The sequence below is a fragment of the Pan troglodytes genome, chromosome 4 (genome assembly GCF_028858775.2).
Source record: "Pan troglodytes isolate AG18354 chromosome 4, NHGRI_mPanTro3-v2.0_pri, whole genome shotgun sequence".
NCBI lineage: Eukaryota > Metazoa > Chordata > Mammalia > Primates > Hominidae > Pan > Pan troglodytes.
Genome location: NC_072402.2, coordinates 69,207,179 through 69,233,656, shown reverse-complemented (window position 1 = coordinate 69,233,656; position 26,478 = coordinate 69,207,179). Strand labels below are relative to the sequence as shown.

The 26,478-nt window shown below is 41.1% G+C and overlaps 1 protein-coding gene and 1 long non-coding RNA gene across 7 annotated transcripts in view; one reads left to right on the top strand and one right to left on the bottom strand.

Moving 5' to 3' along the window:
- The window catches only part of PAIP1 (poly(A) binding protein interacting protein 1), a 31,748-nt gene extending 29,340 nt beyond the window's left edge, over positions 1-2,408 (bottom strand). The window contains exons 1-2 of one of the 6 annotated variants that reach the window (XM_016953336.4): positions 2,196-2,408; positions 315-484 (exon numbers count right to left, since the gene is read on the bottom strand). In XM_016953336.4, coding sequence (XP_016808825.2) covers positions 315-484; positions 2,196-2,232 — 207 coding nt within the window. In that variant the 5' untranslated portion in view covers positions 2,233-2,408. Of the gene's footprint in view, positions 1-314; positions 485-688; positions 1,706-1,832; positions 2,172-2,195 lie in introns of those variants that run through there. The other 5 variants (XM_016953338.4, XM_016953337.4, XM_016953335.4 and 2 more) reach the window with 5 other exon arrangements.
- On the top strand, positions 2,389-15,905 carry LOC129143976 (uncharacterized). Its single transcript, XR_008548005.2, has 3 exons — positions 2,389-2,644; positions 3,650-3,750; positions 13,865-15,905. It is a non-coding gene; the product is annotated as an uncharacterized LOC129143976 (long non-coding RNA).
- Positions 15,906-26,478: the final 10,573 nt, after the last annotated feature.

Sequence of the window (26,478 nt, the reverse complement as noted above, 5' to 3'; positions counted from 1 at the left end):
ACAACCCCGTAGGACATTTCTGCATACAATAATTAGGATCAAAACTATGTCTATTTTAACATAATGGAATAATCACTAGAAACAAGAACACAGATGTGTATCTCAAGCTTACATTCTAATACCTTGAATATAACTACAAAATGTATTTCTGAATCAGCTTTGTTTCCTTCTGAGTTCAATAATTCAAAACATTCACAATAAAAAATTTTTTTTACGTGTAGTACAGAAAGCACAAACATACTCTGATTAACAAAGTAACAACCACATTATTCCAGTAAATTAACCCAGAGTTGTAGGAAAAAGGGTGTACTTACTGTGTAACTGGAAGAATAACCTGAAGGGTAAAATTCAGGGGCATTCACAGACAGCTTAGACATTAATACAGGAGCTACAACCACCTGGGGCTTAGCCATTGCTGACTCCGAGTTCTGCTGTGGGATTTTATCCTGTGAACTAGGTGGAGCTCTCAGGGGCCTCGTTTGCTCTGCAAAAGAAAAAAAAAACGGGGCGTCAGATGCATTCTTTCCTTTGTACAGCAACTTGCTATATACTGAAAAACCATCTGAAAAGCGTCTGTTTTTAAGAGTTAAATAGGAACCATCATGAAATTCATGGTTATCGCCGGAATGTGTACAGACAGCCTACAAAAAGGAACAATAGACTTGCTGTGACTCCGTTATGGGCATACCTGCCTCTCAAATGAGTGCTTGCGAGCTTTTTTCCTCTCTGTCGTTTTAAAGGGGTCGGTGGAAAAGAGGTGGTTACTCGCTAGGGTCTCGCTTTAGAGGGCTGCTGAGGGAAGGCGATTTTCACTTCCTCCCGGGACCGCGAACTCCGGGACCGCGAACTCCGAGACCGCGCACCCGGCCCCTCCCCCAGCCAGGCGCACAAAGGATTCCAGCAGACACCTTCCAAACCCGGTTCCGGGCCCGTCCCTACCCGGTCACGCGGCCCTCTCGGGGAATGCTTTCGGGGAACCGGGGGTGGGGACCGCAGACAGCGCGTCGGGCCTCGGCACGCGTGGAGGGCCGTGGGGAAGCGTTCGCCAAGGAGGACTGGGGCCCTTAGAGCTGCTCCGTACCTGGGAGCGCCCCGGGCCGGGAAGGCCGCTGGGGGCTGGCGGGGACCTCGCACTGGGCCCCTGGCGGCGGGGTCGTCCTGGGCTGGCGCAGCGGCGGTGGCTGCAGGAAGCCCGGGGCTTTGGGTTGCGGCGGCTGGTGCCGCGCCCGCTCAGCAGGCCCCGCTCCGTTCGGGAAACCGCCGCCCTCAGGCCCGCCCCCTCCGCGGCCCAGGCCCCGGCTCCGGCCCCGACCAGCACCTGGGGCCCGATCGAAACCGTCCGACATGCTCCTCCTCCTCCGCCTCCTCCTCCAGGGGCCGCTGCCGCTGCGCTCGCGATAGGACGCGGGGGGAAGGCGCCGCGGGTCGGCTATAGCCGCCGCGCCTCACTCGGGCCTCATGGAGGAGGAGGGCGGCGGGCCCCGGCTCGGCTGCTCGGTGGTTCTGGCGGAGCGGACGGCAGCCCGAGGACCCGCCGCTCCAGAGCGCCCGCCCCGCTCGGCTACCCTCGGCTTTCCAGTTCTCCCCCAAAACCCGGCTCCCCGCCTTCGGCGCGGCAGGGGCGCAGGCGGGTCACAGCGGCCCCCTGCGGCCCGGAGGCCCGGGACGCGCCCGCGAGGCTCCTCCAGTTCGCGGCTGGCCGGCCGCCGGGCCCAGCAGGCCGCCCGCCGAGTGGCGTCTCGGCCACCTGCCGGCCCGCAGCCAGGCTCGGGCAGGGGTATCTCGGTTCCCGGGGCCAGGTTGGGGGGATGAGGGGTGAGGGGGACGCTTACCACAGGCAGGCCCGACCTACTCGGTAGTTCTCAGGAGAGACGTGCGAGACCGACAGTTGACGCCCGGAAAATAAAAACACGGGGGGAGGGGGCGTGGACCCTGCGCCAGGGTTCGCTGGCGCACAGGTGTGTTCAATGACTCGGCTCCGGCCGAGACCCGCGGACTGCTGAGGAGTGGTCCCTGGGAGACTGTCACCTGCTCCGTTAGCATCGGGGGAAGGGAGTAGAAACGGAATCAAAATATGTGTCCCCTCTTTTTAATTCACACTAGGTGTTTACCACAGTAGGTCACACCTACGTTTAACAAGCTTCGTTCTCTTCCCTTTAACCTTCCCCTCCAGAAATTTCAAGAAAATGTGCTACCTTTCAGTGTAACTCTGCCCTCTTTTTCATCTTGCATCAGTGCTGTCCAATGAAAATATAATGCGAGCCACAAATGCAAGCCACTTATGTAATTTTACGTTTTGGAGAAGCCACATTAAATGAGTGAAAAGAAACAGGTGTGGCCAGGCGCAGTGGCTCACGCCTGTAATCCCAGCACTTTGGGAGGCCGAGGCGGGCGGATCACCTGAGGTCGGGAGTTCGAGACCAGGCTGACCAACATGGAGAAACCCCGTCTCTACTAAAAATACAAAATTAGCCGGGCGTGGTGGCACATGCCTGTAATCCTAGCTATTCGGGAGGCTGAGGCAGGAGAATCGCTTGAACGCAGGAGGCAGAGGTTGCAGTGAGCCGAGATCTTACCATTGCACTCCAGCCTGGGCAACAAGAGCCAAACTCTGTCTCAAAAAACAAAACAAAACAAAAACCAGGTGAAATTAATTTAAATTTATTTAATCCATTATGTTCAAAATGGTTTTTTAACATGTGATTTAAAATATTAAATATTGTCTCTGTTTTTTAGATACTAGTTGAAATCCAGTGTATATTTTACACTTATGGCACATCTTAGTCGGGATTGGCACATTTCAAGGGCTCAAGAGCCACATGTGGCTAGTGGCTACTGCGTTGCACAGCACAATTCTAGATTTTATTAATATGTAAATTGTTGTTTTTGTCATGCCTGACAGTATTAATGCCAAATAAAGGATAGATGAATATAAGTAACGACAAGGAAGGAAAAATTGATTTCTTTACTGTTGGATTGATCCATCTCCATAAATTCTGATTTTAGCTTTTTGTTTTAAGCAGGGTTTCATGTTTTTCTATCTTTTCATCTTAAGAATCATTTCAATTAGGGACACAAACTCTTGTTAACCGTTTTCTCTTCTCATTAATAAAGAAAACAATGTCTTCCCCTAAACGAATGAGAAAATGGCTTCACCGAGGGCAATCATGAATAAATGGTTCATGCTATTGATGTTAGGCAAAATAATGAAGTCAGGGAAGGAAGCCAGCAGTACGTGTGGCTCTTCGGTGTACGGAAAGTTTAGGATTCAGTCTGCCAGAGCTTAGTTGGGATTCCACTCTTGACTATTGCTGGCTGTGTGATTTTGAGTAAGTAAGGGGTTTAGCTTCTCTAAGCCTCACTTTCCTCATCTGTAAAATAATAACTGTGTGGTAACACTCAGCATATATTGCAGAGACAAGATTACAATTTAAAAATTACAATTTTAATATTTTCAAATTCATTATTGTATGTGGTCACCAGTCACTTCTTGCCTGGACTTTTTTATCATACAGGAAAGACCCATAAACTATGCTAAAAAACTAACAATGAGTTATGTTCCACTGAAGTAGATGCCCCAACTCTGTCCCAAGCTTTTGTTTGCACTCACCACCTTTTCATTTCCCCTTAAAACTTTTATGATGAACAGCACCTTTTCTAACACCTGGGACTTTCCTATGTGAAGATAAGGCCATTCTGCATCCATGGTGATGTCACGACATCTTCACACCCTCTTGTTAGGAAAATTAGGTAAGATATCCTTTGCCTTCTCTGTATTTGTTACTGTATAACTTTTGCCCTATTCTTATAATGTGTGGATGGTGGACTTGGAGATAACACGAATGGATTTTGCATCATGATAATAAAAATATCTAATATTTATTATGCGTCAGTCACCTTTTAAGAGCTTTTATTTTATCATTTTATTTTATCCTCATATCCTGTGAGATAGACATTCCAATATCTTCATTTTACAGAAAAGGTGCCAAGATACCGCAAGGGCTCAGATCCATCTTGGGACTGTTTTAGAGCTAACTGGCAGGTATTGCAAAATACATAGACAGAAACACTTGAACGTGTGAACACCATGTGGAACTCCCTAAAGAGAATCATCAAAGTGCTCCTCATCCACGTGTATGCCTTTTTTATTAATTTATGGTGAAAGGAGAGTAGAACTAAATTTGGACAAGTTGGAAAATATGTTGTAATATGGAAAAGGACCTGCTGTGAACTATGAAAAAAAAAAATGTTTCCTTAAACTGTACTTGAAAGGCATTCTCCAGTAAGACTTCCCAAGCTGCCTAATCTTAGATTCTCTCCCTTGTGATAAGTATACCCTGGGAAAACTGTCTTGTTACTTAGCATGCCAGATTGTTATCGTTAGTATTTGGTTTATTTAAATGTCTCCTTCCCTAAACTAGCCCTCTGAAGACAGAGGATGCCTTTTAATCCTTTAGGTCTAACCCAGTACTTAGTCCATAATAAGCTTTTAACAGAAATAGGACTCACCTGCAATGGTCCTGCCTTTCCTTAGGTCACCAGTCTAGTGATGGTAAAAAAAAAAAAAAGACTGTTTTTTAGAACTTATTGACCTCAGGATCATCATTAGACCTTATGGGAGTAGACAGTGCAGCCTTCAAGGCCAGCTAACAGGAGAAAATTTTCATAAATATGCAAGAGGAAATATTTGCAAACTACATGGTATAGTTTGTATATTTGACCCTCCAAGCCTCCTGTTGAAACTTGATCCTGAATGTTGGAGGTGGGGCCTAATGGAAGGCGTTTGGGTCATGGTGGCAGATTCCTCATGAATGGCATGGTGCCATTCTCACAGTAACGAATGAGTTATGGTTTTACTAGTTCCCAAGGAGTTTCCCCAAGAGCTGGTTGTTGAAAAGAGCCTGGCACCCTCCCCCTGTCTCATGCTTCCTCTCTTGCCATGTAATCTCTGCACACTGTCTCCCCTTCACTTTCTGCCATGCATAGAAGCAGCCTGAAGCCCTCACCAGAAGCAGATGTTGGTGCCATGCTTGTAGTACAGCCTGCAGAATAGTGAGCCAAATGAAACCCTTTTCTTTATAAATTACCCAGCCTCAGCTATTCCTTTATAGCAACAAAAATGGATGAAGGCACCACATATTTGACAAAAGACTTGTATCTAGAATATATAAAGTACTCTCAGAACTCAACTGTATTGAGAGTACTATAGCCAGGTGCGATCCCAGCACTATGGGAGGCTGAGGCAGACAGATTACCTGAGGTCAGGAGTTCGAGACCAACCTGGACAACATGTGAAACCCCGTCTCTACTAAAAATACAAAAATTAGCCAGGCATGGTGATGCGTGCTTGTAATCCCAGCTACTTGGGAGGCTGAGGCAGGGGAATCGCTTGAACCCGGGAGGCAGAGGTTGCAGTGAGCCGAGATTGCACCACTGCACTCCAGCCTGGGTTGAGCGTGACTCCCGTCTGAAAAAAACCCAAACAAACAAAACACCTAACTCAACTGTAAAAGGACAATTCAGTTAGAAAACGGCCAAACATAAATGAAAGAACACTTCACTGAAGGGAATATACAGATAGCATAAGCCTATGAAAAATGTTCAACATAATTAGCCAGTAGGAAAATTTTTTTAAAACCACTGAGATTTCACTACCTACTTATTCGAATAGCTCAAATAAACAATAATGACAATGCAAATTCAAGGATGTAGAGAAACTAGAAACTGTGTTGCTCATACATTGCTGGTGAGAATGTAAAATGCTATAGTCACTCTAGAAAACAGTTTCTTTAAAAAACTATACATATTAAGTACTGTACGACCTAGCAATTGCACTGCTGGACATTTCTCACAGAGAATTAAGATTTATATTCACATAAAATCCTGTACCCAAATATTTAGAGTGGCATCATTAATAAGAGCCCCAAATTAGAAAGAACCCAAATATCCTTTGATGAATAGTTAAACTGTGGTACATTCATACCACAGAATGCTACTCAGCAAAAAAAAGGAACAACTGCTCGTATAAGAATGTTGATGGATCTCAAGGGAATTATGCTGAACACAAAATTTCAATCTCAAGAGCAATTGTATGATTCAATTTATGACAAAATTATGAAGATGGAGAGCAGATTTGTGGTTGCCAGGGGTTAAGGAGGGAGTGGAATTTAGAGGCAAGTAGATGGGGTTATTAAAAAAGTAGGTAGCATGAGAAAAACCTTGTGATGGAACTATTTTGTTCTTTGCTATAATGATGGTCACATAAGTCTGTACATGTGAAAACATTGCATAGAAATAAGTGTGCACACATACACACACACATACACACATGTGCATATAAAACTAAGGTTGGTGAACTGTATCACTTATAGTTATACAAGATGTTACTATTGGGGGAAACAAGGTGAAGAGTAAACAAGTTCTCTATTATTTCTTACAATTGCATGTGAATCTACAACTAAGTTTTAGAAACCTAACATATAAATAAATTTTGTTCCATGTTATTCCATCACTCCTAATTCTCTTCTAGCTAGTTCAGTTCACTCCTTTCTGCACAAATCATCATGGCAACTTACATATCATTATAAATGAGTGGGGGCATCATTAAGAGAGAAAAAAATTAGCTGATGCATTTGTCCTTGTGTGTCTCATCTGTGTAAATTATCTTCCTCTGGCCACTATTAAAAGTAACCCCAGGCAGTCAGCTCTTGAGACTCCCATCTGGATTAGGGCCCCAATTCATCTTAGAGTCTAAGATAGCCAGGAATGCTGCTTGGAATCTCCTCAATATCTACTGATACTTGTTTAACGTTGATCTCTTAGCTGTACTGTAAATTCCATGAGGCTAATGAAAGAAACCAAAATATTTCATCTTGACATAGTTCAAGATGGTTATTTGGATGGGCTGAAAATATAAGAGTAGCTAAAAACCTGCCTTTTTTGGGGAAGATTGGATCTGTAGAGAAAACTTGCATTGATGCAGTGAGGCTTTCTCTGAGACCCTCACTTGTCCCATCTAGGAAAGATTAACTGAGACTCTGATACGTTTAAAGGTTTATAAACATTCTCTCTGAGGACTGCTACCTGTGGGATTTCGTCTACATAATAAGACCACCTTTGCTAGCCAGTTCTCCTCTTCTCTCTCTCTCTCCCCTACCGTGTCTTGCTACTATAACCGATTTAACACCATAATCTGTTTTTGGCTATGTGCTGAGATTCCTCTCTTTCTGTAACTTCAAGATAGTAAGTATATCAGCTTCTGTACCCCATTTGGGTAATTACTTTGTGAGTCTCCTCTGAGCATAGTCATTTCTTTTTTTTTTTGAGACGGAGTCTCGCTCTGTCACCCAGGCTAGAGTGCAATGGCATGATTTCGGTTCACTGCAACCTCCGCCTCCCTGGGTTCAGCGATTCTCCTGCCTCGGCCTCCCAAGTGGCTGGGATTACAGGCACACGTCACCACGCCCGGCTAATTTTTGTATTTTTAGTATAAACGGGGTTTCACCATATTGGCCAGGCTGGTCTTGAACTCCTGACCTTGTGATCCACCTGCCTCGGCCTCCCAAAGTGCTGGGATTACAGGCGTGAGCCACCGCACCCGGCCTCACAGTCATTTCTTTTAATATACCTTTTGTCAGTTGATTTTTCAGTAAAACTTTAGAGAGCAAAGGGGAAGTTCTTCTTTGGCCCCCACGATAGGAATTCATTCATTCACTTGTTAATTCAACAAATACTGATTTTGTGTCTACTTCATGCCAGCACTGTTCCAGGTGCTGAGGATATGCAGGGGTGTGAGATTAGTAGGTTTGAGGCACATGAGACATGAAGCAGGAAAACAAGTTCGGTGGCTATTGCAGACGTTCTGGTGATAAATGATGGTGTCTAGTAAGGTAGTGCTAGTGGGTTTGGAGAGAAAGGCCACACTGAAGAGATGTTTAGGAAGAAGTTGACAGATTGTGTGTGAGGCATTAGTGAGAGGCCAGAGATCAGGGTGAGTTCCAGGATTCTGGCTTTGGTGCCTCAGCCTGTAAGATGGAAAATACCAAAAGGAAACAGATTTAGGGGTAGACGCCAAGGAAAATTTCTGCTTTGGCCTCTGAAGTTTCACTGAAAAATTTGCTGACAAAAGGCAGACTAATTGGAGAAAAGACATACAAATTTCTTAACATGTACATGGGGGAGAACCATAGAGTGATCACTCCAACCCCTAATGGGGTTCAGAAGCTTATATACCATATTGAGGTTACAGGAAGAATGGGGGCTTAGATTGTGACAAAACAGGTTACGATGGCAAAACAGGTTATGGGAGACAGAGATAAGAGGAAGCCTGGCTAGCAAAGGTGGTCTTGTTATATAGATGAAACCTAATAGGTAGCAGACCTCAGAGAGGCTAGATGGTGAATAATTTTTCAGAACTTTAAAGTCGTCAGACTCTCAGTTAATCTTTTCTTGATATAGACAATGGAAGGCCTCAGAAAGAACCTGGCTGCATCAATACAGATTTTCTCTACAGATGCAGCTCTCCCCCACAAAAGGCAGCTTTGCAGGGATACTTCTATTTGCAGGCCCTCTGAACAGCCACGGCAAAATATGTCAAATAAATACATTTTGGGGTGAAATATTTTTATTTCCTTCAGTCCTCATTTTGAAACTTTAAGAATGTTTACATATTAAAAAGCCAAGTTGATAGCTTTGGAGAAATTTGGATCAGAGGTTGTATTAGTCTATTCTCATGCTGCTGATAGGCATACCTGAGACTGGGTAATTTATAAAGAAAAAGAGGTTTTATAGACTTACAGTTCCACATGGCTGGGGAGGCCTCACAATCATGGAGGAAGGAGAAAGGCATTCTTACATAGCAGCAGACAAAAGAGAACGAGAACCAAGGAAAAAGGGAAACCCCTTATAAAACCATCAGATCTTGTGAGACTTATTTACTACCACGAGAATAGTGTGGAGGAAACTAACCCATGATTCAGTTATCTCCCACCACCTCCCTCCCACAACACGTGGGAGTTCTGGGAGCTACAATTCAAGATGAGATTTGGGTGGGGACACAGCCAAACCATATCAGAGTTTCTTAGGTATGTCAGAGGCATTCAAACCAGAGAGACTTTGTCTTGAATGAGGGCTAAGAAAAAGCCATCATTCAATGCAGGTCTAGGCTGCATTCCCAGGAGGTTAGGCATTCCTAGCCTCTAGATGTTTATGGTTAAGGAAACAGATTAATAATGTTTACTAAACAGACCCAGGCACAGCAATGTCCTGATATCCCCATATCTTGAGAACAAAAGCATTCCTGATTTTGCTTTAAAGATAATATCGATTCTTGTAAAATATAATAATTAAGAAAATTAATCCTTTATCACAAACCCTGTAGTAGAGCATATATCCCTGTGATTTTGTTTTTGTTATCCTATACATAAACAAGTATTGTACTTAGGGTGGGTGCATTCCTCCTCCTACTTTTGGGAATGCCCTGCTCTGTCTATGGAGTAGCTATTCTTTCACTCCTTTTTAAATAAACTTACTTTCACTTTGCACTGTGGACGCACCCTAAATTATTTCTTGTGCAAGATCCAAGAACCCTCTCTTGGGGTCTGGATCGGGACCCCTTTCCAGTAACGTCTTTCTGGTGAACCACAAAGGGATTATACTGAAGAGACCCCTGACCCAAAGGAAAATCATCTGTGCACTCCACCAGGTGGCCGACTTTGGGTAAGTGGAGTGCATTTACCTAGGTAGAGGATGGGATTAGGTTACAGGTCCAATTTAACTCTCTCCTAAGACAGGGAAGGTTAAAGGCCCCTCTTAATAAAAGTCAAAGACACTTGACCGAACTTGGGTTCAGGCCCAACTTAGGAAGGTTGGAGTCCCTCCCAAGGTTTAGGGGGTTGAGGCCCCATTCAGTAAAATCCCTCTTGGCTAAAAATGGGTTTGGCACCGTGGGATGTTAACTGCTATGTTCTTTGTATTAATCTGCCTTGTCCTCTTTGCTGCACGAATCAATTTCTTGGTTGCTGTCTCGGTTTCACTGTCATTTTCAGGAAACTTCATTTAATTGGTCTTAGAGATTTGAACTTTCTCTTCCCCTGTGTACCTCCTGATTTCTGTCCACTTGCTTTTGAAACATTGGGAACAAAATGCATTGCAGGATTTGGTTTTATTATATTTGGCTTATTTTAAAACTCTAGCTGCTAAGGTCCCATCTCTAAAACTGCTGATTGAGATTTGGTATTTAACAGGTATGAGCAGTAAGATTAGATAGATGTGGTTATGTTTTGCTGCAGCTATGCCCACTAGGTGTAATAAAGAAGCACTAGGATGGTGATATGGTTTGGCTGTGTCCCCACCCAGATCTCATCTTGAATTGTAGTTCTCATATTTCCCACATGTCATGGGAGGGAATGGGTGGGAGGTAATTTAATCATGGGGGCAGTTACATTCATGCTGTTCTTATGATAGTGAGTTCTCACCAGATCTGATGGTTTTATAAGGGGCTTTCCCCACTTTTGGTCGGGACTTCTCCTTGCTGCCACCATGTGAAGAAGGATGTGTTTGCTTCCCCTTCTGCCATGATCGTAAGTTTCCTGAGGCCTCCTCAGCCCTGATGAACTGTGAATCAATTAAGCCTCTTTCCTTTATAAATTACCCAGTCACTGGGATGTCTTTATTAGCAGCATGAGAACAGACTAAAACAGATAGAAATCAGGGGACTTTTCTCCCTGCTTTTTTGTTTCATTTGCACACTAAAAGAATTCTTTCCTTTCTTGGATTCAGGTAAATTGGCTTTGCTTGTCCAATCCATGCTACCACTGTTGCCCAGAACATGCTTGCTCTGGTCATCCCCAACTAAATCCTCTTCATTTTGTTTGCCTTATTTGACATTTATTTTGTCAGATTTCATACTGTGGTTTATTTAAGATGCATGGCTTAGCTCATTTATGTTATTTGGCTTGTGTGAATAAGAGAATTCAGTTTTCAGCAGGGATCTCCTCATTAATGCAACTGGCCTTAAAACCTCTCTTATCCTTTTCGGTGGAACTTGGCCAGTGTCAAAACAGTCTTGTAGGTTTGAAACTTTTCTTCCAACATCACCTGCCTCCTTCATGGGAACCATGTTGTTGATTCCAAAGGACTCAATGTTAGAATGTATTCTTGAATGTTGGGACCAGTTTAAATTAAATGGGCTTAAGAAGAGGAAATTGGTGTTTGTATGTAATACTGTTTGGCCTTGATATTATTTGGAAAAACAAGAAAAATGGCCACCTACTGGAACTACAGCCTTGAATACTATACTTCAACTCGATTTGTTTTGTAAGAGGGAGGGAAAATGGGATGAAATGCCATATGTTCAAGCATTTTTGTTGTTCAGTCAGGAGAAAACCCTGCAGCAGGCACGTGCATGTTTGATGAGAGGAAAAGAAGAAAAAAACTAGCCACAATAGATGATCCCTTGATGCAAGCCCCCCAAGTTCAGTGGGCATTTTTGGGTGGAGCAGAACCTCCTCTGTCAGCTCTGAATATTCAGTGCATTGGCCTCTTCTCCCTTTAGTCCACCTGGAAGTTGTACTGAAGCCCCTTCATCCCCTTCTCCTTACTTGTCTAGTCCTACTTTATACCCACCACCTCTTGAAGAATCTAGCCTTGCAGGTACTACTTGTAGTGAAGCCTCTTTTTAATCTCCAAAGGGAAATCTTTGTCCACTTAGACAAGTGGAGAACAGAGAAGAAGGCACTGTAAGAGTACATGTCCCCTTTTCTATGTCTGATGTGGCTCTATGTAAAGAGAATTTTGGCCATTTTTCTGAAAAATTGAGGAAAATCCATAGATGAGTCTGAGTCTTTATGTAACTCTTAAGTATGCTAGACTTTTAATCCAGCTGCCTATCTGCCTGAACCCACAGGCACCCTATATCATTATTTTTTTATTTTTTATTTTTGAGATGAAGTCTTGCTCTTGTCCCCCAGGCTGGAGTGCAATGGCATGATCTCGGCTCACTGCAACCTCTGCCTTCCTAGTTCAAGTGATTCTCCTGCCTCAGCCTCCTGAGTAGCTGGGATTACAGGCGCCTACCACCACGCCTGGCTAATTTTTGTATTTTTAGTAGAGATGGGGGGGGGTTTCACCATGTTGGCCAGGCTGGTCTCGAACTCCTGACCTTAGGTGATCCACTCACCTTGGCCTCCCACAATGCTGGGATTACAGGTGTGAGCCACCGCACCCTGACAATCATTCTTGTATACAAGTTACGGAGCAAATTTATTCCAGCTGGCCAAATTGAAAGGCTAAGCCTCTAGATAATCCTGAAGTAGAATCGCTTATAGATGGAAGTAGGTTTGTGCACCAGGGAAACAGAAAAGCTGGGTATGCAGTTGTCAGTCAACATGAGGTAATTGAATAGAAGCCTTACCAGCTTCTACTTTGGCTCAAAAAGCAGAATTAGTAGCTCTTATTAGAGCCCTGCAATTGGAAAAAGACTTAAGAATCAACATTTACACTTCCTGGTACTTCATGCTCATGCTGCTATCTGGGAGGAACTGCTAAGGGCTCCCCTGTGCAACATCATTTGGAAAATTTAAATCTATTAGATGTTGTTTTGCTGCCCAAGAAGTGGGTGTAATCTGTTTCAGAATGCATCAAAAACGAGACTGTAGTGTGACAAAGGGAAACTCCTTTGCAGATGCTGCAGCTAAGGCCGCTGCATTAATGGAGCCAGCTGGACTTGTAGGCATATTAGTGCCCACCACACCAGTAATGAGAGAACTGAGATGTACTGAGAGAAATAATAATGGGCTAAAGGTCAGGGTTTAATTCAAGATCCTTCTGGATGGGTAATCAGTGAAAACAACTGTTGATACTGGGTGCTAATCAGTGGGAAATAGTTAAGCATTTGCATGATTCTACTCATTTGGGAAGAGATTCCCAATTTCAGTTAATGTCTCGTCTTTTTTTTTAGTAAAAGGCTTATTTAAAACAGTAAAGCAGATAACTCGGGCCTGTAAACTCTGTGCCCAGAATAATCTGAATAACCAAGCTTTACCTCCTTCAGTAAGGTCTGTTCAGCTTAGGGGAACATACTCCAGAGAAGATTGGCAAGTAGACTATACTCAGATTACCCCAGGTAAAGGGTTTAATATTTAGTTATTCATCGACACCTTTACCAGTAGGATTGAGGCTTTCCCTACCCGGTCTGAAAAGACAATTGAGGTTTCTAAACTGCTATTGAAGGAAACAATTCCTAGATTTGGCTTGCCTAAGAGATTGCAGAGTGATAATGGCCCATCTTTCATAGTGACAATACTCCAAAACATATCTTCAGGCCTAGGAATTCAGTACTGCCTTCATTTAGTGTGGAGGCCACAGTTTTCAGGGAAAGTAGAGCCAATCAAACGCTAAAAAGGACTCTTGCTAAACTCTAACAGGAAACATCAGCAACCTGGCTGTCTTTATTGCCTGTAGCCTTGTTACAGATTCCAGTGGCCCCTCACGAGAAATCTGCAGCTCAGTCCTTTTGAAATAATGTATGGAAGGCCTTTCTTAACTACAGACTTCCTGATAGACATATATACTTTCACGCTACCAAGTTATGTAATCAACTCAGGACAAGTGCAAAAGACACCCCTTGGATATGGAAACCGAAGACTCCTTCCCCTACTAAGGAAGAGAATCCTATTGTAACCCAGCTGGGAGATTGTGCCCCATTAAAAGCTTGGGAGGAAGGATCCCCAGCAGATCAACTTTCCCCCAAATGGAAGGCACCCTAGCAAGTTCTTCTTAGTATCCCAACTGCAGTTAAACTTCTAGGAATAAACAACTGGGTCCACTTATCCGAATTAAACTTGTCTCTTATAACATCCCACAGGCCAACGGAACACAAGAGACTAATATCACTTATTCCTGTGAATCAACCAGCGACCTCTGGCTCCTGTTCAAAATAAACAAAAGGGATTGGTAACACAAAGATATGGATTGGCATCCTACTTTTGGGTATAAGATGGAATCACACAGAGAGTAATTTATTTGCTGAGTGGGCACAGACTTTAATTTCTCTACATAATCGGACAAACTGTTGGGTATGTGGAGAATTGCCACTTTCCTCTACTTCTGGTTTGCCCTTGAATATTCAACTGGCCAACCTAAGTTTATGGGGACTTTATTATGATTGGGAAACTGAATATTGTAAACATAGTCTCTCTTTTCCCTGGTACCATAGCCACACAGGCCTTAGTCCTTTCCTCTCCTATGGAGAGAAAAAAAGGCACTTTTTAATGTAATTAGGAAACAGCTAAACTCCACCCCAACTTTAGGTTATACTGTACATGATGGACTTAGGCAGATGACAGCTGTTCAAGTACTGGTATCAGGCAAAGGACCTCTATGTTTTGAAAGGTGCAATAATAGTCACCACCACACTGGAACACATGATATAGGATGGTTGCCGCCTCAATAACATAATCAGACCCTTCTTTTAACAGACCATATTTGGTTGGGATGGCAACATAATTCACCAAAAACGGGTGCCTACCCTTCCCCTTGGGGATGGTTATGGGCTTGCGGAACCCACGGCTGGCCATACTTACCTTATAATTGGACTGGACAGTGGATGTGGGGTCATCCTTATCTCCCAGGACACATCCTCACCAAATTGGACTCTCTCTCATCTAACTGGGAAATAGTAAAGGCTTGGCATACGTGACAAAAATGGGCATTTTTGTGGTTCTACCTGTTGGCTATATTTTCCCCACAGGTGCCACGATGGATATTGAGCTGCGAGTTGAAGCCCTAGCCAAGCACACGGCTGCAACTTTCAATAATACTTACCATGCCTTACCTTCCTAACTTAGGAAACTTCTCAGATTAGGCAGGTGACCTTACAAAATTGTATGGCTGTGGAATTTTAACAGCAGCCTAAGGGGAAACTTGTGCTTTGATCAAAACCGAATGTTGTGTGTATGTTCTGGACAGTTTACATAATATTACCCAGCCTATGAAAGCTTTAGACACTCATATCTCTGTCATTGATGCGCTGTCAGTCGACCCTGTATCAACTTGGTTCCAAAAACTGCCCAGTTCTCGGCAAGCCTTCCTGTTTAGTTTACTTGGGATGATTTCATTTATTTTGCCTTGCTGCTGTGAATACATTGCTGTTGTACTTTTTGTGTAGGAATGCAAGATAAGCTTACTCAACGCTTTTTTAAATTGAACACTTGTTAATCTTCCAGATATCCCTTTTGCTGGGACTCAGAGTTACAAATGACCCTCACCATACTGACACTTTCTGACTGAGCTTCTCTCTACCCTGAATATAAGAGACCCTAACAGGTAGGTAGGAATATCATTGCCCCTGTTCAGCATGAAGTTACAGAAGAGGGATCTTCATTCTTCTGCAACCCTTAGGATTACGGGTCCTCTTGTAAAAGGGATGGGGAAAATATGTCAGAAGCATTCGAACCAGAGTGACTCCATCTTGAATGTGCCTCCATCTAGAAGAATAAGGCTGGGACTTGCTGGGCTGGATTCCCAGGAGGTTAGGTATTCCTAGCCTGTAGATGTTTCTGGTTAAGGGAACAGATTAAAAATGTTTACTAAACAGACCCAGGCCCAGGAATGACTGATATCCTGACATCCTGAGAACAAAGACATTCCTAATTTTGCTTTAAACAGAATAATACCAATTCTTGCAAAATATAGTAATTGAGAAAATTAGTCCTTTATCACAAGCCCTTGTAGTAGAGCACATCTCCCTGTGATTTGTTGTTGTTGTTGTTGTTGTTGTTATCCTACATATAAACAAGCACTGTACTTAGGGTGAGTGCATTCCTCCTCTTACTTTTGGGAATGCCCTACTCTGTCTATGGACTATTTCACTCCTTCACTTTCTTAATAAACTTACTTTCACTTTGCACTGTGGACTCGTCTCGAATTTTTTCTTGCGCAAGATCCAAGAACCCTCTCTTGGGGTCTGGATCAGGATGCCTTTTTGGTTACAGAAACAGATAGACAAAGGAGTGGAAAAACAAAAGGGATAAGCAGAAAGGAGCAAATTTGAATATATCATTTTATATCTTTTTTAATCAGTCTCTTAGTCCCGAGAATAGATCAGTTCAGTTAAACAGCTATGTCTCATTCCAGGGGGTGGCATTACAGATGGACTAGGACTCTATATATGAAGCAGGCAAACAGATTTTTAATAAAAGGTGTTTCTATGAAAACAGAAGAAAAACAAAGGTTAATATCTACTGTAGACTATACACTAGTTTTTTGAGAGTCTCTGTAGTTCTTCAGATTGTAGTGTTAATCTGACAGAGTCTCCTGGTTGTAGTTTAAATCAGGTGTTGCAGTGAACTTTCTGAGTATTCCATACATCAACAAGCATAAAAGCTGTTTATATATAAGTTGCTGTAGTGATTTTTCCCATAGTTTATTCAAGTTGTCTTGCTCCAGTCTGCAGGGCTTCAAGAAAAGCATAGTTTTAACTTCTACTTATTCCAAGTCAGAAAAATAGGAGAAAAAAATTTAAATCTTAGCTTGGAGACTTGTAGCCAGGAAAGAATTCAAGATTTAGTTCAAATGTAGGCAAATAATTACAACTTAAAAACAATGGACAAAGCTAGAATCTAACAACAGGTATGCTATCATTTTCTTCTGAAACATAATTCTTCTCTCTCCAGTCCCCCTTTTCTATTAAAGGCAAATCATAATAGGACCAATTTATTTGCAAAATAAGTTTTAGTTTTATTATATTTGGCCTGATTATTTGCATAAAGTACAGCAAAAATAGTGATTGACCACATATAGGCTCTTTTAAAGTTTGGCTTTGTTGGAACTTTTTCATAAGGAATTTCACATTCAACTTTTAAAAACTCTCAAGGCTAAGAAGCCAAGACAAGGATTCACAATCAGACTGCACTTGTAATTCCTGTATAAATTGGATACACTCCTCTCTTGTCAAGGTCCCCAAAATATCCTGAGGCTCCTGGGCCTGCCAGAGAGTGACATTCTTTACTACCGCAAGGTCAGGAACCTTGTAAGGAAACTGTGTAGACAAGGTATCAGGCTAATTTTTCCAACAGGCTTTTTATAGGCTCTATAAAGTCAACTTCAAATCCTCAAAGCAGTCTGGTCATTAAAAAATTATGCCATTCCAATGAAAGCCTTGGCAAAATAATCAGTGTATCCAACTGTGTTCTGTTACAAAAGAAAACAGATTCCTATCGAATTTGTACAAATAACTATATTGCCAAAAGTGAAGAATACTCACAAATACTTTCCAAATTCTGGAGACATCAGGTAGAGAGAAAGGTTAGTGTTTCAATTGTTCTCACAAAAGTGTAATTTATCCAATTACTGTAAGCTATGTACAGCTCAAAAGAAAAAAACAATTTTCTTGACTCTGGAAAACAAAACATAAAAAGTATCAGCAATGTCTCAAACCAAAAAAAGGTTATGAAAATATTATTTTGGCATTTTATCAGTTCAGCCCCATGTAATTAACTTTTATTCTGCTTGATGTTGGATTAGCAATCTTCATTAATTTATTAGATTTTAAAAAATTATTTTAGAAGTTTTTAACTAGTCCAACGGTGTGAATTCCAAAGTTATCAGAAAACTGTGTTTAAGTGTGTGTGCTGTCAGGGCCCTTTCCACCTTTCCATGGATTTTTTTTTTTTTTTTTTTTGAACAAGCAGATTTTAGGCTATAGCCAATTACAAACCACTTTTGAAAAGAATCCAAGTAAAACAATAATCATCTGTGAATGACAAAAGACTTAGAAGAGCCATGATTACTGATGCAATTGACAAAGAAATTTCATTATTTCTGTGGTATACAATAATTTAACAGGATAACAATTATTACCAATAACATATAACAAGATCTATCAACATTTTAGCAATGTGATACAATTTTGGGATGCATATTAATAACAGATTTATACAAATACAACTCAAAGAAAATTAAACAACATTTTTTATTTGATCAGCTTCCTGTATGATTTTAATATACCAAATTAGCCTAATATGTTTCTTTTGGACTTCCAGGGGCCCTATTTGGACTTCCAAGGGCTTTAATGCCCAAAAGTTAGCTTGAGGTCAAAAACATTTAAGTTAGAATTTTACATTTGATTTTGGAAAGTTTGTCAAATATCAAAGGTTTAAAACACTTGATCAAAATAAGATTACAGGTCACTGTAAGATAATAGTTATTCATTTAGCCAAACTGATAATTCAAAAATTTCAAAAAGCAAAAACTTTACTCTTTGACAGAGGGGAGATTCAGTTTTCCAAACAATCAAAAGACATAATAAAAACAGCATTAGGGAAATTCTCTCCTCTTATTACTAATATTTTTTGCAGTTTACTCAAAAGGTAAACAAAAATCTTTTACTATTTCTTATTAATGTATACAAAAATCTTGTTCAAAAGAGAAATCCAAATTCTAACTTTGTGCCAGTGTATTATAAATGCTAAAGCTAATTTTAATAAAGCCTTATAAACAGATCAATCCAATTGCAATTGTTTTCTTTTCCTTTTTTTGTTTTTTTTTGAGACAGGGTCTCACTTTGTCACCCAGGCTGGAGTGCAGTGGTGCAATCTTGGCTTACTGCAACCTTTGACTCCCGGGCTCAAGCAATTTTCCCATCTCAGTCCCCCAAGTAGCTGGGACTACAAGTGTGTACCATCATGCCCAGCTAATTCCTTTTGTACTTTGGTAGTGAGAGAGTTTCACTATGTTGCCCAGGATGGTCTCAAACTCCTGAGCTCAAGTGATCTGCCCATCTCAGCCTCCCAAAGTGCTGGGATTACAGGTGTGAGCTACTGCATCCAGCCTGCAATTGGTTTTGACTGCACAAGAAAAAACATAAAAAGGTTCCATGAACCTTTTATAACCTCTTATAATTGTTACGGTTTTATTTCTTTCCTCAATTTTATATGTCCATTCAGTTTTAGGTCCTTAAAAAAATAGCAGAGATAATGTAAACCTGTCTAACAAATAGACCCAGAAAAATATCTAAATTAAATTCAGAAAATGTTTCTATTTTATTTTACCCCAAATTTTAAACTATCTTCATTTACCACAGATTACTAATGCCCTGTGAACTTGAAAAGCGTTTGGGCTTATTTACTTAATTTATGAGTACTAATTTATTTATGTGAAAGTGGTACCATACAGGCAATCTATAAACATAGACACGTATCCATAAAATATAAACACAAATAAATACTTTATATCATTTTTTCTTTTTTCGAGACAGAGTTTCACTCTTATTGCCCAGGCTGGAGTGCAATGGTGCAATCTCGGCTCACTGCAACTTCCGTCGCCCGGGTCCAAGCCATTCTCTTGCCTCAGCCTCCCGAGTAGCTGGGATTACAGGTGTGTGCCACCATGGCTGACTAATTTTTGTATTTTTAGTAGAGATGGAGTTTCACCATGTTGGCCAGGCTGGTCTTGAACTCCTGACCTCAGGTGATCCCTCCTCCCCTTGGTCTCCAAAAGTGATAGGATTACAGGCATGAGCCACTGCACCTGGCCTACATCTTTAACATTTTAGCCACGAGACCAGTAAAACTCATTAGTTTAAAAGGACAGTTGAATTCAAATGCAGCTTTGTAAATGGAAAGGTTACAGTTTGTCTGTCCTTCATGGCTGAAGATCTTACCAAGTTTTAAGAAAAACAGGATAGCAAATTTACATCTCAAAACAGAGAAAATTAAGCGTTTTCAAGAAGAAGTCTGGGTATGTTAGAGAAAGATTAAAAATGGACAACAAGTGATATAGTTTGAGTATTTGTCCCCTTCAAATCTCATGTTGAAATGTTATCCCCAGTGTTGGAGGTTGGGTCAAGTAGGAGGTTTTTGGGTCATGGTGGCAGGTCCCTCATGAATGGCTTGGTTCTGTCCTTGTGGTAATGAGTGAGTTCTTATTCCATTAGCTCATGTGAGAGCTGGTTTTAAAAAGAGTCTAGTGTCTTTCTCACCTTTCTCTTGCTCCCTTTTTGGCCATGTGATATGCCTGCTCCTCCTCTTCGCCTTCCACCATGATTGTAAGCTTCTTTTTCTTTTCTTTCTTTTTTTTGAGATGGAGTATCACTCTGTTGCCCAGGCTGGAGTACAGTGGTGTGATCTCAGCTCACAGCAACCTCTGCCTCCCAAGTTCAAGTGATCCTCTTGCCTCAGCCTCCTGAGTAGCAGGGATTCCAGACACATGCCACCACGCCCAGCTAATTTTTGTATTTTTAGTAGAGACGGGGTTTCACCATGTTGGCCAGCCTGGTCTCAAACTCCTGACCTCAAATGATCCATCTGTCTCCGCCTCCCGAAGTGCTGGCATTACAGGCATGAGCCACCGCACGCGGCCAATTGTAAACTTCTTGAGGTTGTCACCAGAAGCAGATGCTGGCATCATGCTTCTTGTACAGCCTGCAGAATAGTGAGCCAAATAAACTTTTCTTTATAAATCACCAAGCCTCAGGTATTCCTTTATAGCAACACAAAACAGACAAACACACCAATGTGACACAAAATTATAGAAATTCACATAGGATGTTACAATGAAAGATACAAATGAGCAGAGAGGAAATTCAGAAGCCTTTTAAAAATAACTAGCTAAGCCTGGGCAACATGGTATATAACTTTATCTCTACAAAAGCAACAAAATTAGCCAGGCATGGTGGCGTGTGCCTGTAATAGCAGCTACTTGAGAGGCTGAGGTAGGAGGATGAGGACATTGCTTGAGCCCAGGAAGTTGAGGCTGCAGTGAGCTGTGATTGTGTCACTGCATTCCAGCCTGGACAACAGATTAAGACGCAGTCTGATATGGTTTGGATATTTGTCCCCACCCAAATCTCATGTTGAAATGTAATAACTGGTGGGAGGTATTTGGATCATGGGGGCAGGTCCCTCATGAATGGCTAGGGCTGTCCCCTTGGTGCCAAGTGAGTTTTTGCAAGATCTGGTCATTTTAAAGTATGTGGCACCTCCCCCCATACTCTCTTTCTCTTATTCCTGCTTTTGCTGTGAGATGTGCCTCCTCCCCCTTTTCCTTTCACCATGATTGTAAGCTTCCTAAGGACTCTCCAGAAGCAAATGCTGGCACTATGCCTCTTGTACAGCCTGCAGCACTGTGAACCAACTAAACCTCTTATAAATTACCCAGTCTCAGGAATTTCTTTATAGCAACTCAAGAATGGCCTAATACACTGTCTCAAAAAACAAAAACAAAAACAAAACGAAACAAAAAATACAGAAAACCCTACCAAAAACAAAAACAAAAACAAACACCTATATGTCAGAAAGTCATATTTTGGAGACCAACCTAGTCATATAGGTGGCTTCTAATTTAGTATCTGTTTTCTACTTAGACCACTGAGTTCTGGGCAGAGCCCATTAAGGAACAGGGCAAACAAAGCATTTGCAGTTTTTAGGGCCTAATATTTGTATATGTAAAAAGTAGGCACAGCTGGAAGACAGAGCATCTAGATTTTTAAAAATCAAGGATTCCACTTTTACACTGAACCCTGGGTCCCCCACAAAAGAGGGAAACACCAAAGGACTGGGCTGCACAGTGTTTCCAGAGTACACCTCACTACAAAGATGTCACCCTGAGGCTGGTGGGGGTGTGTGAGGCATTAGTGAGAGTGACAGATTGTGTGTGAGGTATTAGTGGGTGGGAGACCCATATCAATCAGCCCATTCTGTGATCAGCCCATCCACCATGGGATAGTTATTCCTTGGTGGTGAGTATTCCCACAGTCTCCATGTATTCAACTATGCCTTTTTTATAGAATAGAGCAAAGAAACAAGTAGCCTACATATAGTAATAACTATTAATTGCAACCACTGTCAGCTCCCTCCAAAACTGCAGCCCTCACCAGTGACCCACCAGCCATTGCATACACAAGGTCAAATTCTCTAATAGGTCAAAGTAATTCCTTGAACCCCCAAAGCCAAAGAGACCAGGTAATGCAATGCAAAGGAGAGTGGAGCTTTAGACCTGATAAGAACTTGCCCATGACTCTTCAGACTCCACAGGAAGACAGAAGATCATTCCCACAAAGTGGGTGAGTGGTAGCTTTTCTATGTTTCTTACAGGGTCTTTAGATGTTCCCACAGATCCTTTTATGTGATATTCAAGACAGCAAAGAGAAAGGAGGAACAAAAAGCCAATGAAGTTTTGCGCTTTTCTTAACAAAAATCATACCACAAGAAATGAAGCATACAAAAAGACCAAATATACAATTAAAAGAAGTTTCAGTAAACTAGAAAAATCCTCAGAAATAGGATCCCAAAGAAAAAAGGAAGAAAGGCCTTTAAATATATATATTTATATAAATATATTTTTGCATATTTATATACACATATATTTATATATTGTAATAATACATTTATATATTATAATATATAATATAAAAATATTTTATCTATTATATATTTTATAATATTTATATATTATATGTTATATAATATATAACATATAATATTATACATTTATATAATATATAAATAGAATATAATATATAAATATATAACAATATATTTATAATATAATATAAATTAAATATAAATTAAATATATTTCTATAAATATATAGTTATATATTTATATAAATATATAGTTATATATTTATATAAATATATAACTATATTAAATATATAGTTATATATTTCTATAAATATATAGTTATATATTTATATAAATATATAACTATATTAAATATATAGTTATATATTTCTATAAATATATAACTATATTAAATATATACCTATATATTTAATATAGTTATAATATAATATAATATAAATATATGTATATTATATATTTATGTATATAACGATATATTCAACATATATGTTGAATATTAGCTTCCAATTAAGCTGACTTCTGATCATAGAGCTTTTTAAAAATATATTTTCAGATCTTTTATTATCGGATTTTGGCTAGGACAAATAGTTAATATTCCTGACTTTTAAACTTTTTTATGAAAGGTAACTTTGCAAGTGACTCAACAATTTAACTAAGGACACATGAGGTGTCTCCAAAGAGGTAAAAAGCAGTCCTCACAAGATACAGATTCACTGAAAGACAGTTCAAAGAAAATAAAGTTTCAGTAGCCGCAAACGGGATTCAACCCACATCTGTCCAGCCATATTCTCTAGTGTCTCAACTTCTCAGCTGACTGTCTACACACAAAGGCCCAAAAGCCTCATACGCCCCCACAGATGGAAGGAGGCAGAAAATCAAAAGCTGTCCATGAAATGGAAAATGATCAACAACAAATGGGTACCCCAAAAAGCCAAAAGTCACACAAATATCAGACCAAAAGGTACTGGTTCCCTGACTGGTAATCAAACCCAGACCACAGTAGTGAAAGCACAGAATTTTAATTACTGGACTGAGAGGTGGAGCAGCTTTATTGTGAATCCTACAGACAGTTTGAGCACATATGTTATTGTGGGGAAAAGAAAGAGAGATCAGATTGTTACTGTGTCTGTGTAGAAAGAAGTAGACATAGGAGACTCCATTTTGTTCTGTACTAAGACAAATTCTTTTGCCTTGAGATGCTGTTAATCTATAACCTTACCCCCAACCCCGTGCTCTCTGAAACATGTGATGTGTCCACTAAGGGTTAAATGGATTAAGGGCGGTGCAAGATGTGCTTTGTTAAACGGATGCTTGAAGGCAGCATGCTCATTAAGAGTCTTCACCACTCCCTAATCTCAAGTATCCAGGGACACAAACACTGCGGAAGGCCGCAGGGACCTCTGCCTAGGAAAGCCAGGTATTGTCCAAGGTTTCTCCCCATGTGATAGTCTGAAATATGGCCTCGTGGGAAGGGAAAGACCTGACCGTCCCCTAGCCCGACACCCGTAAAGGGTCTGTGCTGAGGAGGATTAGTATAAGAGGAAGGCATGCCTCTTTGCAGTTGAGACAAGAGGAAGCCATCTGTCTCCTGCCCGTCCCTGGGCAATGGAATGTCTCGGTATAAAACCCGATTGTATGTTCCATCTACTGAGATGGGGGAAAACCGCCTTAGGGCTGGAGGTGGGACATGCGGGCAACAATACTGCTTTGTAAGGCATTGAGATGTTTATGTGTATGCATATCTAAAGCACAGCACTTAATTCCTTACTTTGTCTATGATGCAGAGACCTTTGTTCACGTGTTTATCTGCTGACCTTCTCTCCACTATTATCCTATGACCCTGCCACATCCCCCTCTCTGAGAAACACCCAAAAATGATGAATAAATACTAAGAGAACTCAGAGGCTGGCGGGATCCTCCATATGCTGAACGCTGGTTTCCTGGGTCCCCTTATTTTCTTTCTCTATACTTTGTCTCTGTGTCTTTTTCTTTTCCAAGTCTCTTGTTCCACCTAACGAGAAACACCCACAGGTGTGGAGGGGCAACCCACCCCTTCAGTTATGATTTTCACTTTGTGTTAGGTCAGATTTTTGCTGTTTAATTTTGTCAAGAGAATTTCTAAGGTTAGCCATGATACTATTATATGTCTTTATTTTAATTTGGTCTGTCTATAAACACAAAGAAGGCAATTGTTTAGAACCAAGCAACAAGGGTTGAGATGACAAAAGCCCACAGTGATGGGACTTTTAAGACAAACTCCCCTGAGAGCTTGACACATTCATAACAAAAAGTGTGCTGCTTAAAATCTTACATGTCTCACGTCCCAGCCATTTTCAGACTGGTCACCTTATATGACCTGAAAATCATGCCTCATAGATAGTGGAGACCAAGAGAGAGTGCTCCCACTTTGTCACCAGCCACACTTTCAAGGATATAAAACAAGATGAAAGGGGAATCTCATATGGTTTTTATTTTGGGGGCCCACAACAAAGTTTATATGCTGTTCTGGTCAGAACTACAATTCTGACAAGTCCGCAAGGCTGGCTGGAAAAATGGGCTTATAAAGGCTTTAGGCCTATGTTCTACCTCATGCTTGGTACCCTTCTTTATGACATAACAACACGGAAAGACAAAGAAAGAAAAAGTTGATTTCTGGGACAAAAAGGATCAAATAATATGAATACTTAAACCAAAAATTACACCAGAGTCACAACACCCAAGACTACTCACACAAATCCTTGTCTCCCATTAATCAAGATTTTGCAGAGAAAAGAGACAAACAGGGATTTTAACTGTCAACTTGATCAGATTCCACAGAAAGAGAGGCCAGAAGCTTGGCCGGTAAGAAATTCTTGTTCTTCTGGCAGCTAGTCAGGTCCTGGGTTCCCTTCACTCTGGCTTAAGAGCAGAATAGTTTTGGTATCCTGCTCACAGCACCAAAACCATAGGAGCCAAGCAAAAACTTCCCCTTTGCCCTCTGAAGGTCCACTGAAAAACCAACTGATAAAAGGCAGCTTAATAGGAGAAATGGCACAGAAATTTATTAACATACCCACAAAGGAGAACCACAGAGTAATTATTCCTCATGTCATTTCTTCTTTTAATCTGCTTTTGTCAGTTGACTTTTCAACAAAACTTCAGAGGGCAAAGGGGAAGTTTTTACTTGGCCTCTATGATAGGAATTGATTCATTCGCTTGTTCATTCAACAAATATTGATTTTGTGTCTACTTCATGCCAGACACTGTTCCAGGTGCTGAGGATATGCAGGGGTGTGAGATTGGTAGGTTGGAGGCATATGAGACATGAAGCAGAAAAACAAGTTCAGTGGCTATTGTAGAAATTCTGGTGAGAAATGATGGTAGCTACTAAGCTAGTAGTAGTGGGGTTGGACAGAAGGGCCACATTTAAGAGATTTTTAGGAAGAAGTTGACAGATGTTGACAGATTGTATGTGAGTCATTAGTGAGAGGCCAGAGATCAGGATGGCTTTCAGGATTCTGGCTTTGGTGCCTCAGCCTGTAAGATTTGGAATACCAGAAGGGAGCAGATTCAGGAAATGAAGGGACTCTCCTTTCTTCTGTTTTGGATATTTCATTTGATACCTGGAGCATCCAAGTGGAGTTCTTCAGAGGAGAGTTAAATTTATGGTGTTGGCACTCAGAGCAATGTTGCTTGAGTTAGAGATTTGATAGCTGAAGCCACAGGAAGAAATGAGATTACTTAGGAAAAGTGAGACAGAAGAGAAGAGAAAATTATCAAGTTTAATGGCTGGATTGAAGAAGAGAAATCTGTTTTCTTCATTTACATAGGAATAAAATGACAGAAGCCAGTGGAGAATAGAAGGTTAAAGAGGAAGAGCTTACGAGTGCCAAATGTTGGTTAGGGGCTGGGAAATCTTTCCCTTTGCCTTCTGAAGTTTTGCTGAAAATCACATATTACTAGGAGAAAAGGCATATAAATTTATTTGGTTAGAGTTGTACCTGACACAGGAGCATTTAGAATGCGGACCCAAAGATATAGAGGAAACTGTCCATTTTTATCATTAGGTTCAACAAAGTATGGGCAGCTATGTAGAAATATGATCGGACAAAAAGGGTAAGATCTAATGCTAAAGACC